The sequence below is a fragment of the Canis aureus genome, chromosome 12 (genome assembly GCF_053574225.1).
Source record: "Canis aureus isolate CA01 chromosome 12, VMU_Caureus_v.1.0, whole genome shotgun sequence".
NCBI lineage: Eukaryota > Metazoa > Chordata > Mammalia > Carnivora > Canidae > Canis > Canis aureus.
In genome coordinates, this window is record NC_135622.1 from 34104393 (window position 1) to 34119613 (window position 15221).

General features: G+C 43.4%; 1 protein-coding gene across 3 annotated transcripts in view; it reads right to left on the bottom strand.

The window, feature by feature from the left end:
* GALM (galactose mutarotase) overlaps positions 1-15221 on the bottom strand; it is a 110123-nt gene that overhangs the window by 1575 nt on the left and 93327 nt on the right. For all 3 annotated transcript variants that reach the window (XM_077843559.1, XM_077843557.1, XM_077843558.1), the window contains 2 exons: positions 2206-2347; positions 564-738 (listed from right to left, as the gene is read on the bottom strand). In XM_077843559.1, the coding sequence (XP_077699685.1) occupies positions 564-738; positions 2206-2347 (317 nt within the window). The remainder of the gene's footprint in view (positions 1-563; positions 739-2205; positions 2348-15221) is intronic.

Genomic DNA, 15221 nt, shown 5'->3' on the forward strand with positions numbered 1-15221 from the left:
TGGAGGCCCTGTATCAATTCACATTCTGGTGCAAGCTGCAAACGTCTGATGAGCTGGTCCTTTGAGGAGCACTACTCTAGGCAGTAGCTAGAAAAAGAGGTCACCAGTAAGCAAATAGGAAGAAAAGATAGGATCATTTTAAAAGTGTGGTTGCAGGGAGGGACTGGGTGGTTCAGTCAGTTAGGCGTCTGATTCTTGATTTCTGCTCAGGTCATGATCTCAGGGTGTCGGCTCCATGTTGGGCGTGGAGCTTGCTTAGGATTCTCTTTCTCCCTCCCCTTCTCCCCCACACACCCACCAAAAAAAGCGTGGTTCAAAAGATGAGCAGGTATTGACAAGGAGCAACATTAAACCGGATAAAGGCTTTGAAGACACAAAATAGATATAAAAATACATAAATGCTGTGTTAGTAACTTGGCTAAGGGTTTCCTTATCATAACTTGGAGAAGAGAACCACCAACATGAACTTTTGAATCATACAGACCTGATTTGAGTGTCATGACCCTTGTCATACAGAGTGACCTTGGACACAACAGCACTGAAAAGCTGGGCTGGAGCTTTACCTGATGGACTGCATCAGGCCAGTTCTGGGTCTCGAGACAGAAACCGGAGTGCTTGGGATAGACTGCTCCACTCTTGCCCTTCAGCGTGCCATCCAGGAAGTTGCCTGTGTAAAACTGGATCCCAGGCTGGGTAGTGTACACTTCCAGGACACGGCCACTTCCAGCATGATGGACCCTGGGAAGAAAGCAAATCATGTAAGTATAGGACAGAAAAGCTAGCTGGGACAAGTAGAAGCTGGGAAGCAGCCTTGGAGACAGTAATCAGACCCAGCCCCAGAGCAGGGACTGGGAGACAAAGATGAGAGCATGATGGGCAATTCTCGCAGTCTCCTGGGTGAGGCGTGAGCAGGTGGTTCTGAAGATCCTTCAATAGCAAGCTCTCACTGTGATCGTGGCCTCTCTGGGGAAGGCTCACCCCAGCTAGATATATATGTATGTATGTCTGTTGGGGCAGTCAGGCTGAAAAGATGCAGTTTTCAGGTTCTGGAGGGGCTGAGATTCTTTCTCTTAAACAGTTGGTGCTCTCGGCTTGGCTTGGCAAAACCACCAGCTATGTCTTTTGAAAGAGAAGAGATGCTTTTCTAAATTAAACCACTCCCTTTCCCTCGGGCTAGAACAGGTCGTACTCTGTGGTCAGATCTCTCCTGAGAACAGCTGTACCATCAGTTTCTGCTAGATTCACTGTTTCCTTTTTTTTTTTTTTTTTTTTTAAGCAGGCCTCTACAGAGCTGAGAGTAGCCACCTGGTCCCATACTGGTGTTGAAGGGATATGGATAAAGGAAAGCTTCAGTCTTACCCTCTTACTGAGAGGTAAAACATTCCAACTATGCACAGTCAGTCAAAAGGTTCAGGGAAAGCTGTTTGGGAAGGGGAGGGCCAGGATTTGAATACTGGAGAGGAGGAGGCAGGAGAGTCTCCTCGAGGTGGGGGCAGTAGAGAGAGAAATGTGAACATTAGTCAAGCGGAGGAGAGCAGACTCCATCTGGAAGAACACAGGGACTGGGGCTCTGAGAGAGAGAAAGCTTTCGAAGCTTCTACTAGAGTCTGAATCATTTTCTCTGCTTTACTTAACATCCATTTCTTCTACAGACATTTGTTATTTGCTAGTGCCAAGCAGGGTGTTAGGGACTAGGGCAGAGACGGGGGGGACTCACAGGGATGAGACGGCATGAGGAGCTCAGAGTCTAGTGAGGAGAAGAGTGCACGCAGACGCCTATCGGACAAGGCTGCCGGTGGCAGGTGCTCTGGGAGAAGTGCAGCCTCGGACTTTCCATGGAAGTAGACAGGGCACGAATCACAAATGAACAAAGTACAGAGGGCTCCAGAAGTTCAAGGGAAGCAGAGGTGACTTCAGTCGGGGCTTCTAATAAAAGATGGTCCTTAAAGAACAGGCACAGATGGGGAGAGAGGGAGCAAAGAGAGGCAGGATTGCTAGGTGGGAGCCCAGGGATAATGGCGAGGGGGGGTGGGGGGATGGTTCCATGGAGCTACTCTGTGGAGCAGGAGCTTTGAGAAGACCGAGGATGTGGTATTTGGTCCCTGCGGCATAGTAAATGCTATTGATATGGCCAGAGCAGAAGCTCCTCGTATAGGAGACGGAGTCTCTTCTTCCCTACGGAGACAGTAAGTGGAAAGGACCTACCGTGCACAAAAGTGCTTTTCTTTAGATCCCTTCAGACAGAAATTGTGGTCAAAGCCATTGATATGGAACTCCTGCAGGTGTTTTCCAAGCTCGACTGGCTTCCTCAGGTCAAACGCTGTTCCTTGTACTGGAGCAACTTCTCCTGGTGGGAAGAGGCAGATAAAAGGGCAGCAGGCTGGAGTACTCTTCCTCTGGCCATGCTTTCTTGAAAGAGGAGAGGGACTCTATTTCAGAGCCTTACACCCTGATCCAGTTCAGTTTCTGTATTTATTCAATTTTTTTCAAAAATTTGAACATAGTTAACACAATACTGCATGAGTTTCAGGTGTGCAACATAGTGAATCAGCTTCTTTACATTATGCTGTGCTCACCGTGAGTGTAGCTCCCATCTGTCACCATACAACGCTATTACAGTACCACTGACTAGTCCCTATGCTGTGCCTTTCATTCCTATGATTTATTCATTTCATAACTGGAAGCCCAGTTTAGTTTCTTTAAAAGTTTTCTTTTGTTCTAGAACTGTATCATATATTTAAAGGCGAACACAGGGAATCCCTGGGTGGCTCAGCGGTTTAGTACCTGCCTTCGGCCCAGGACGTGATCCTGGGGTCCTGGGATCGAGTCTCGCATCTGGCTCCCTGTGTGGAGCCTGCTTCTCCTTCTGCCTGTGTCTCTGCCTCTCTCTCTCTGTGTGTGTCTCTCATGAATAAATAAATCAAATTTTAAAAAAAGTGAATACAAACGCTAGTTAACATACTCTTTTAGGGCTACAAATACTTTTTCCTTTCATGTGGCCAGATGGAGATATTTTAGGAACTTGGTTTCTACACTACTTTAGAGGAGAGAGAGGTAGCATGCAAAATGGGTCTGAAACCTGAGGAGGCTAGGAAAAATCAGGAACTTGTACCTTACCATTAAAAGATTTAAACAAGTAAAAGGAGAACCAACTTTAGCCACTATAATAATTTAGTTCTGCTTTTGTGTGTTCCTAAATACTAAAGAGGAAATACAAATTTGCTATCTTTGGGTGAAAGGAGGCATCCTTTTCTTAGACTTGGAGCTGCTGTTCAGAAACACAGTCCTGGTATGTGAGGACTGGAATCTGTGAGTTCACGCTGAGCTGCGAGGATGCCTGGGGTCCAAAGCACCCAAGGGGGACACAGAGGCCTGGCCAATGCCATCCTAGTGCACATCTGGTGTCCACTGTTTGACCAAGGGAGTTTGGGAAGCACACAAAAGAATTCTTCCCTTACCAGAGTCAGCTTTAGGAAAAATTAAGTAGCATTCTTTTTGAAAATATCCTTTAAAACCATCTGTTTCCTTTACCTTAGTTCTGCTTGTCTGAAAAAGAATTTTTGAATGGGTAATATTTGCACATGTAATCAATTTGAAAAGTAACAAATGTAAAAGGTACAAAATACCATAAAACCAAAACAATCTCTATCTTTGTTCCCCACAGATCAAACTTCAACAGAAGCAACTACTGTTGCTTGTTCCTCACAAATCCTTCCAGAGACATTACAAAGATATCCAAATACTAAATGCAGACCATGCACGCATACAGAAAAATACAGCTTGTTTCCACCTTGATCTTAAAAAAAAAAAAAAAAAAAGACTATTTATTCATGAGAGACTGAAGAGTCAGAGACATAGGCAGAGGGAGAAGCAGGCTCCCAGCGCAGAACCCGATTCAGGACTCCATCCCAGGACCCTGGGATCACGACCTGAGCCAAAGGCAGACGCTCAATCACTGAGCCATCCAGGTGTCCCTCCACCTTGATCTTTTTACTCAGTTTGTCTTGGAGGTTGCTGCTAAATTTATTCCTATGTATTCATTAGACAACTCAACGCATTCATATTTCTGTTTTCTATGATAATCTATTTAAAATTTATTTTCTAGTGTCATAAATACAAATCTATATTTTTCTAGAAATGTATGCATTCCATCTATATTACTTCCAATTTATTTGTAGGGTCGAGGAAGACCGTAACTTATGATCCTTTCAATTTCACCTGTGGTTATTGGCCTGTGTTCTTTTCTAACTGTGCACTGAATAAGTTAGCTAATGCTTTATCTATTTTATTTTTTTCTCCTCTTTTTAAAATCATAATTTCTGCTTTTATTTGTATTAATTTTTTTTGTTCTTTTGGGTTTATTTTGTTATTTTTCAAATATCTTGGATAGGTTCCTAATTAATGTATTTTCACATATTTTTATTTTTTAAAAAAGAATTTATTTATTTATTCATGGGAGACACAGAGAGAAAGAGGCAGAGACCTAAGCAGTGGGAGAAGCAGACTCCCCGCAAGGAGCCAGCCCAGTGTGGGATTTGGTCCCGGATTCCGGGATCAGGACCTGAGCCGAAGGCAGATTCTCAACCGCTGAGCCATCCAGGCATCCCATATTTTCACATATTTTTAAATTAGTGTAAGTATTTAGTGCTACAATGTTTTTCTGAGCAATAGGCTTTATATCACATGTAGGAGTTTCCATTATATATAATTATAACATCATATTTCCATTTATTATATATTCCAATATATATTGTGTATATATTTGCATTATATATAATTATGATGTGATTTTCTAGATGTTACTAGTTTCAGGGTTTGAGTTCCCTTTTGATCCAAGAATTATTAAGAGTTAAAACATTTCTAGGTCAGTATTGGCTCTATTACTCCTATTTTGTGAAGCTACCTGTGGTTTTCTTTATGGTCTCAGATATGGTGAACTTTGTGAATTGTATTCTTTATCATTACAAGGTGTCTTCCTTTTATATAAATTTAATGCTTTCTTTCCTGAAATCAGTCTTTACTGATATTAAGATTGAGACCCCTGCCACTTTGGCTTTCATCTGCTTGGTTTGCTTTTGAAATCTCATATTTTAACCTTCCCCACAACTTGGTTGTACACAGCATTCCTTAGGGTTTGCTTTGTGATTTAATCTGAGAAACTTTAATAGAGGCATTTTATGGCATTACCATGACATACATATGTTCTAAGTATTCTTAGTTTTGTCATTACATTTTATGGTTGCTTTCTGTGTTTATGAATTTTGTTGTTGCTTACTTTCTAAAATCTTGTATTATATGGTCTGTGTATGTGTGTGTCTTATAAGTTCAAAAGTTTGTAGTTTTGTTTAAGTAGTTACATCTATCTATATATAAATAACTTCAATATACTTAATCCTCTGTTTCTTAGACTCTGCTAAGCTTTTCCTTTCTCACTCTCCTTCTCTTTGCTACCTGACTTGGGTTCTGATGCTTTCAACTCTTAAGAATCCTAATAAAGCCACTTTTGTTTCCCAGTAGATGGTGCTAGAGAGACACAATATAAAGAGCTTGCTTTACAGACATCCGCCTCAGGGTTCATAGTCCTCTAAACCCTCATCAGTTCTGCAAAAATGAATAATTGAACTTTTTGGGTACCACAGGCCCAAGACCAAATCCTGGATGGTAATGACCCTGTGGGTCCTACTGTCTTGCAAAGTCTGGGTGACCAACCACCCCACACTGATTTTTAAAAAGGTAAAATGCTTCCTTATGAAAGAATTAATCTGGGAAAAAGTAGCAGCTATTTTCATGGGTTCCAGAAGATTATTTTAGTCTTACCAACCCATATTCTGAGTATTAATTTACATTACACTTTCTTCCCTATCCTTATATGGTATTCACAATATTTAGTTCCTTAAAACCATGCTTGACTTAAAATCTAACCCTTATATGACAGTCCCAATGTAATATTGCACAAGTCGGCCAAGATTACTTATTTCTCCTCACTTTATGTCATGAAATTTTCATGAAGGAGGGAGCCAGGGCACATTTCAGCGCATATTTACCTGGTATTGATCTACAAATCAATGTTTATGTTAACTTTTTTCTCTGTAAAATGAAGCTATTACTTTCAGCTTTATATATTACATGGGAATATATGATAAATGGTTTCAGGTGGGTGGCATCAATAAACAGGTCAAATTTCAGGATAACATATGTAACACAAAGGAGAGCCTAGAGGGGATAAGATTTCAAGGATGGCAGAGAAACCCTGACTTAAATTTGAGAAACTTGGGATAAATCTAAAATGAGATCTTCTGCTGAATGAGAAGAAAAAAAGAAAGAGGGATTCCAATCCATCTTTTTCCAGCCTCATGCCCTGAAACACGTACCTCATGTACCCAATAATTGGGGATAATGAAAACGTGGAATTTGTCTCCCAGATTCACTATGGCTCTGGGCCTTTTCTCATAACTGGAATGTCCTCTCTGTGCCTACCTCCACCACACCTTGGCAAAGTTGTGTAAGAATACTTACTCTCTAAAGCCATTTCCTCTGTGAAGGATTCAAGCTCTACAGCTACAACTAATCTCCTTTTCTACTTTGTTCCTATCACACTTCGAAACATACCTTCTTCAAAACATTTATCACATTAGGCATAATTATAGGATTTTATCAAACTCCTAGAGGGCAGGGATTGTGTCCTTTTATCTTTGTACCCTCTAAGCATGCAATGGCCCTTTACTTGATTGAAAAACTGATGAATGAAGTAGAGGCAGAAAAAGCAGGGACAACTGTGAATGTTGTAGCATCCTGTGTCAAAGTCAGAATGAATGATCTAGAAAGGGCCTTCCGAATTACCTCATGCAGTCCTCTTGCTTCGCAGATAAGATTGGGACTCAGACAGCTAAAGGGACTTGCCCAAGGTGACGCGTCTCCTTTGTGTCAGTCTCCAGGCTCCTCACCCTGGAGTGACTTGGTCACAGCCCCTTCCACCACCAAGCCCCCAAGTGTTCTTGATTTTTCAAAGGGTTTGGAAAATCAATGTGCTGTTCTTCTAATTTTGGTCTATCTGCATATGTGACTTTGTGCTTTGGTGCTAAGAATAGAAGATGTCAAAATAGCTCAGCAACGCTGAGTGTACAGAAAATGAAGCGGAAATGGAAAGGGTGCCCTCAGAGAGGATGTCACATCACCAGACTTCAGTTTTGAAGCTACCAGAAAGCTGAGGTGTCAGCAGAGAGAAGCTGTTGTCTGAAGAAGATATATTTTTTTAAGATTTTATTTATTTTTTCATGAGAGATGCAGAGACACAGGCAGAGGGAGAAGCAGGCTCCCCACGGGGAGCCCGATGCGGGACTCAATCCTGGGACCCCATGATTACGCCCTGAGCCAAAGGCAGATGCTCAACTGCCGAGCCACCCAGGCGTCCCTGAAGAGGATTTCTTAATGTTCCTGGAGGTTGGCTGACTGTGCATTAGGGTCTGAGCAGCAATGCCATGATGTCTGAGTGGATGGTGGGCTCCGATTCAAAGGTATGGGGTTACAGCTCTGGTGCGGGCGAGCAGCTCGAGGTAGCATTTCTACTTACCCCACTGACTGCAGGCACCACTGTGCACTCACCTGAGGTTACTGTCATGAATTTAGAGTGAGAGACCAGGCCCTGCGGGGTGGCAGCTGTGGAGGATTTGGCTGATTGGGTTTGTTAGGAGAGACACAGAAAGAGGAGGTGGGTGAGGGAGTGCAGAGCACATGCAAAAGAGTGAATCTAATGGCAGATTTCTGATGCAGTAGGTGGAAGCGAGCTCATGAGCAGGCAAGGGGCAGTGAAATGATGGTAGAATCAAGGGACTATCGCTTTGTGTGGCATCAAAGAATTGTTGGGGATGGAATAGACATCTTAACTAGGGATTGTAGATGGCTACAGTAAGAGGTGATGACCCAATGACCAAGGGAGTGAGTAACTGAGAAGGTTTGGGGATAAGATCTTTGGAAGAGACGATGTCAAGAAGCTGGGAGGTCAGAGTATCATCAATATGGATAATAAAATAATTAGGGACTACAACAAGAGTGGTGTTGGAATGAAAGTGAGCCAGGGGGATGCCTGGGGTGGGGCTCAGTGGTCTGGCGCCTGCCTTCGGCCCAGGGCATGATCCTGGAGACCCTGGATCAAGTCCCACGTTGGGCTTCCTGCATGGAGCCTGCGTCTCCCTCTGCCTGTGTCTCTGCCTCTCTCTCTCTCTATGTCTCTCATGAATAAATAAAATCTTTTTAAAAAAAGAAAGTAAGCCAGGAATGAGGTGATGTCTATAGATGACCTCAAGAGATGTGTCACTCTGGCAACTACAGCTGCCCCATCTTTGCAAGATGATGATGCAGATCTAATAACTGAAAACAGTGACTCTCTCACAAGGTGTTAAATCTTCCTTTTCCTATTTGCATCCTGACAGAGTTATAATTACCTGCCTTCTGGCAGCAAAGGAAAGACTCATTGCCTTCATGAAATCCATCTGCTTTCATTCATATCTCTTATCTTACATAAGGGGTTCTTATATGTATTCTATTATACTGACTTCGGCCCTTTCCCCATGACTGCTTGTGGCAGATTTCACTTTTCTCTTTCCTTTTCTTTTCTTTTCTTTTTCTTTTTTAAGATTTTTTATTTATCTGAGAGAGTAAGCACTAGAAAGACAGAGCAATCACAAGTGGGGGACAGAGGGAGAGGGAGAAGCCATCTCCCTAATGTGGGCCTAGATTCCAGGACTCTGGGATCATGACCTAAGCCAAAGGCAGGTACCCAACTGACTGAGCCACCCAGGCATCACCAGATTTCACTTTTCAAAGATGGCCGCGCCAGTGTGTATGCCATTCCACAGGTTCTACTTATAATATGATGTTGACACTCCTTCATTGAGAGGTGGAGTCTGTTCCCTACCTTAAACCAGGAAGGACCCTTGTAACTGCCTCCACCAATAGAATACGGCACAAATGATGCTGTGTGACTTCTGAGGTCAGGTTGTAAAAACGAAGTGGTTTCTGCTTGGCCCTTGCTCTCCAGGATATTTGCTCTTGGAAGCCAGCCGCCATGTTGTAAGGAAGTTCAAGTCACATTGAAAGGCCACGTGTGGGGTATTTTGCTGATGACCTCAGCTAGGCATGTGAGCAAATGAGCCCCAGACATCACATGCAGACACAGGATACACCCTGTCTGAATTCCTGACCACAGAAACAGTGAAAGATAATACATGAAGTGTGGAGTCATTTATTATATAGCAATAGATAACTAGTACACTGCCTTAGGATATTTTCACCTCTTGGCACTTGACTGGTCTTGACAGGAGATTAATGCACCCTTCCCCTCCCTTTATCACATAGAAGCGTCCTTAACTGGTTCTTCCTTAAGAACACTAATCCTCGTAATTACTTTTGGGTGGGGAAGAAACAAGTAAGTTGTTGGTTCACACATTTTTGAGCAGCTTTAAGTGCCAGGCATGCAGCTGACCTGAGAGCCTAGAATCTGGTGAAGGAGACAGACAAAAAAATTAACACTGATAGGGGAGTGTGACAAAGGCAGTGAGAGTGGCATCCAATGGGCTCTCTTGGAACAGACAGAAGCAGCTCCCTGTGCAGCTGTGGGGGGCAGAGAAGGCTTTCCAGAGGTGGTGACAGAGCCTTATCTTGAAAAAGAAGTCAGGACTGGCTCAGTGGACAAGGTACAAGACCAAACAAGCATAGGCATGGACTCCTGTCACCTGTCACCTGTGAAGTTGTATGTAGAGCATAGGCAAGATGCATTTATATTACACATACCCTAGAAGCCCCTAGCTCTGAATTAATTTGGGGGGCAAACGACTTAAGAAAGTGGAGTGGAAGGTGAATTAGTCCTTTGAACTCATGATCAAACACTGACTACAGTGAAATGTCTTTTTGTAACATCTGGGCATGAACACTCTCTCTCTGTCTGACTGAGAAAATTCACCTGGGGTGAATTTTAATTCAATGCTTTTAATTTCTCATCATCAGAAATTGCTCTTTTCCTCTGCCTGGTGGCCCTAGTGCCTGAATCTCTGAGAAGATGAACAGATGGTCACTGCAAGAGTCACTGCATTTCCATGTTCATTCATTTTTAGCCCCTTCCTGGCAGGTCCCCTTTCTCTCTCATCTTCTCACAACCCAGTAACACAAGCACAGCCATAAAATTATAGTCCCATTGGACAGTCCTCCGCAAAGTCTCATTTATAATAATAATTAAAAATTATTTTGGGAAAAGAAAAAAATCTGGCATAGACTTTCTAGAAAATTTTGAGAGGAGAAATTTCTTTCCAATATTTTTTTCTCCCTTAGAAAAGAAATATTAAAAAAATATTTTAAAAATCAAGTATGTAAAATTAAGTATATTATTTGAAAATTATTTTATATGATTTGTCCTGTATTTTGATCTACAAATCTATGTAAGACATCTTAGGATTTAGATGAATTTAGTAATTGACCTTGGGTAAGTTTCTATGCCTCTGTAAGATTCAGAGTTAATATTGGTATCTACCTACAACAGATAGTGTGAGATTTAATTGAGTGAATGATTAAAGGAAGTCTTATCTTTAGGGTAGTACCTGGCACATGGTGGTCTGTCTCTCTGTTCCTTTCCTCTCTGTCTCTCTCTCTGTCTCTCTCTCCCTCTCCCCCTCTCAACAGAGAACAGAGAGAACAATTATTCATTATAGCATAAATCACAGATGCAAAAGGAAGGTGCATTTCTGCCTTCAGGGAGCACTGCCATTTCCATTAAAAAGGATTCAGGATTTTTTGGTTTGGTTTTGTTTCTGAAGTTTCCTCCCTTAGTGATTTTTAAACCTAGAACTGTGTTTTTTTTTTTAAGATTATATTTATTTATTCATGAGAGACAGAGAGAGAGAGAGGCAGAGACACAGGCAGAGGGAGAAGCAGGCTCCACGCAGGGAGCCCAACGTGGGATTTGATCCCAGGACTCCAGAATCACACCCTGGGCTGAAGGCAGGCGCTCAACCGCTGAGCCACCCAGGCATCCCTAGAACTGTAGTTTTTAAACCGTTTTTTGAGTCATGTACTCCTTTGAGAATATTGTAAGAGTTACGGGCTCTCTCTCTAGGAAAATGCACACGAACGTAAAGAATGTTCTCAGAACGGCTGAAGATCAGTCACGCATGACTGGTAAAGAATCCCTGATTTCCAGTCTGGTGAAATCTAGACCACTAGTCATCACCAAGCAAGTTGCCCTCTCATGACCTGATCCTGAAATGCGCATCTGGAATGTTGTAGTCGTCCAACCGCAGGTGTTTTTGGTCAAGGAATGCAGTCTGGGAATCCGCAGACTCCTCCTATGGCAATGCACAATACATCAGGACCTCCTTCTGGACTATTTATGATTCTTGCACATTTTTGCAGGACGTACAATAAAGGAATATGTGAAATGCACAGGAGCACATCTTAATCTGAGCAAATCAGCAGTTTACAGAAATTGCAGGAACGTGAAGCATAAGAAAAAGTGCAAATTGCTCCTAATGATAGCTCAGAAAAGGGCTGATCGGCAAACTGTGTCCCCCTGGGTTACCGTGGCCCTCAGGAGTCAAGATCTCTGACTGTTATCAACCTCCCAGGAGCAGCATCTTGCTCACTTGTTTGGCAGTCAATCCCAGTAGATATTAGAATGGATTTTAAGCATTAGGCAGCCTGGATTTAAATTCTTTGCTGTAAAAATGTGTGGAGGTTGCTTAGCTCTCTGAACCTTGCTTTCCTCATCTGTAAACTGGGGATAAGAAGAGTATCTACCTCATAGGATTATGAAAATTAAACAAGATAAGGAATGTAGAGTGCTCTGCATCCTATCCAGTGTGCAGAAAGTACTCTGTAACAGCTGTTTTTATGGACCGTGGCCAGGGGTGATAATAGCATAGACTCTGGAGTTAGGGAAACTTGGCTCCAAATCCTGACTTCACCAATTTTTTACCTGTTTAGCTCTGTGCGGGTTAATTAACCTCTCCAAATGTCCATTTCCTCGACTGAGGCATAATTGAAGCATTACACCTATTTCACAGGGTAGTTAAACGAGCTAATGCATGTATGTGCTTAGCTCAGTAGCTGGTACGCATTCAACACTCAGAAATGGTGGTGATGGTGAGGATAATGATAATGGTAATAATAGTAGTTAATCCTTACAAAGCTCTTGTGAAATGTCAGGAGCTGTTGTTCCATGCACCTTACATGTAGCACCTCATTTAATCTTCGCAACCAGCGAGATAGGTCCAGCGATTACCTTTGCTTTACACGTGAAGTTTGCAGAGGTTAAATAAATGATCCAATGTCACAGAGCTGCATTTAAACCTAAGCAGTCAGGGTTTGAGTCCACGCCTTTAACCACTTTGTTTTCCTGATGTGTTAAAGTCAGCATTTAAGTGTTCAACGGCATACCAAGGACTCACCGCACTAAGATCAGAGGCATCTTCTCTTTCCAGTGGAAGCTCCCTCACCCGTCCCCGTCATTTTTCATGGCATCCTGGGGGACCCACTGCCCAAGAGTAGGTGCATTGCTAGGGCCACATGCTGATCTGAGAACTAAGACTGCCTTCCCCAAGTCCTCCTAGATCCACCGGGCTCAGTCCGCCCTAACTGCTCTAGCACGAGAGGGACAGCTTTGCGGCCTGACCACACAGAAAGAAAGTATTTGGCATTTGCTTGATGATTTCAAAAGGGAACGCTTTGGGGCGGAAGCATTTTCCAGCACGCTTGTTTTGCTGCTTTACAGTAGCTTGGGCAGGCTCCAGCAACAGTGGCATAATTAGGGAGCCCAGGCTCATGGCAGACCCATGGCGTCCTGCTGTCCTCCAAGAGCCAGGAGGCTCCCACAGTCATGGCTCGCAAGAAGCCAGGAAGAGCACCAGACACAGGTGGTTGACATTCTGACATCGAAAAGGGTGGTAACTGAAGATAGCCAAATTGAATGAATGGCTTAGGGTCAGGCAATAGTACAGTAGGAGAGAAGGAAGAAATTAGTCCAGCCTTTCTGGTCAATTGGCGCAGTGGCAGTACCAAGAAATGGCTTTTTGTGGGGGCTCTAGCCTCTCGGATTTCCATCAGTGCTCCCCTTTCTTGCAAATCGCTCCAAATAAACCTATGATTTAAGTTTCAAGGCCCTCTCCAGTCTCCCTTCTAATGAGACTGCTGCCCCATGTTTTCCCTGCACAGAAATATTGGCCACCACGACTGCTCAACCTCGCTGCTCAGCCTCCTATGGTTTAGTCAGGACATAGAAGGCCTGTGGAGTCCGAAAGAAGGGAGCCTTGAAATGTAGAGCCAGCCTCGTAGGTCTCACTATCTGTAGCACGTGGTCAGTATCCTCTCTGCTGTGCGTGTTCAGCAGACCTTGCATTTGACCTGGTCTTTGCAACTGGCCCTGCCTGGAGGGAATATTTCACAAACTATAAATTTAGGAGCTGCTCTCTGTCTTGGAAGAATTCTAGAATGGAGACCTGGAAGGCAAGATGAAGCATGCTCACTAGGAACCAAATACAGATATATTCAAATACAAATCATTCCCAGGCTACCCCCTAGGCTTCTCTGACAGGATCACAAAGCTGGTGGCATGGGGAGCTTCAGGAAATGGAACACCACCTGGGCTGCAGTGAGCAGAATCTGGAGGGGGTTGTCACGTGGCCTCTGATCTGTGGGTGATCTGGATGAAGACACAGAAGATACTCTTCTCAAATTAGGACAGACAGCACAAAGCCAGGAGGCAGATTCACTTGGAATAAACAGAACCAGGAATACAAAAGACAGCACAAAGTGGGAGTAAAGCACCGATAAGTAGAAAAAAATTGTGGATAATGGCAACAGATATGGTCCTGTACTTGTGTCCCAAAAGCCAAAGACCAAAAAGCAAAGGACACTGCCTAGCTTTGCACCATAACTCTAACCCTGGGCACAAAAAATAATCTTTTGAGGTTGCATCTCCTTACTTGTAAAATCAGGACAATATAGCCCAATAAATCCCAGGAAGTTGTCATGGGGATTAAAATAGTTATTGTGGGCAAGTGCTTAGCACAGGTGTGATGATGATAGTCATGATGGTGATAACTAACAATGACACGGTTCTTCATTAAGTGCTTCACATCTAGGCTGTCTGGTTCCAGAGCATGTGTTCTTAGCTATCATGTTATACTAATTCTCATAAATGTTACGTCTAATGACTACAATTATTACTGACTAGGGAGATGTAGCTGAGCTACAGCATGTGTGAAAATGAGTTTAAGGATGTGGTTGGCAGTAAATTCAAAAGGAGTTACATAAAGAGTGTAATGAGGTGGTGACAGTTTTTGATTACTTTTTGCAGTGCAGGCATCACAGATGGAGAGGCCTAGACCTACAGAAGGAGAAGCAGAGGACCATGGCCAACTCATGGCATAAGAAGAACAGCTCTTCCTGAAGAAGAAATGACTTGGGGGGCACCATCACAGCTACCTTCTGAGGCTTGAGACAAGAAGTAGGAGAACTGAGGCTGGGTCTAGGTAGATGGATCCCAGCTCAATTTCAGAAAGGACTTTCTGATGTGTTGACCCAGGATGGACCGTGAACATCTTGACCCAGAAGCACCTGAGTGCCCATGGAGCCCAAAAGTCTGGGATTCAACTTTTCCAACTATGACCTTCCAAGGCTGTAGATCCATTGGCCCAGGTGATAAACACGATGAAGCAGGTTGTTCCCCTTAGAGACACATCTAGTTATTTCCCTCCTCTTAGTTTTTAATTTTTAAAAAAGATTTTATTTATTTATTTATTTGAGAGGGAGAGCCAGGGATCCCTGGGTGGCTCAGTGGTTGGGCACCTGCCTTTGGCCCAGGGCATGATCCTGGAGACCCAGGATCGAGTCCCATGTCAGGCTCCCTGCATGGAGCCTGCTTCTCCCTCTGCCTGTGTCTCTGCCTCTCTCTCTCTGTGTCTCTCATTAATGGATAAATAAAATCTTTAAAAAAAGAGAGAGAGAGAGAGAGAGAGAGAGAGAGAGAGAGCCAGAGGGAGATGCAGACTCTCTGATGAGCAGAGAGCCTGACAATGTGGGGCTCGATCCTAGGACCCTGAGACCATGACCTGAGCAGAAGGCAGACAGATGATTAACTGACTAAGCCACACAGGTGCGCCCCCTCTCTCTTTTTAAAATCAAATTTTTAGGGATGCCTGGGTGGCTCAGCGGTTGAGCCTGTGTGCCTTTGGCTC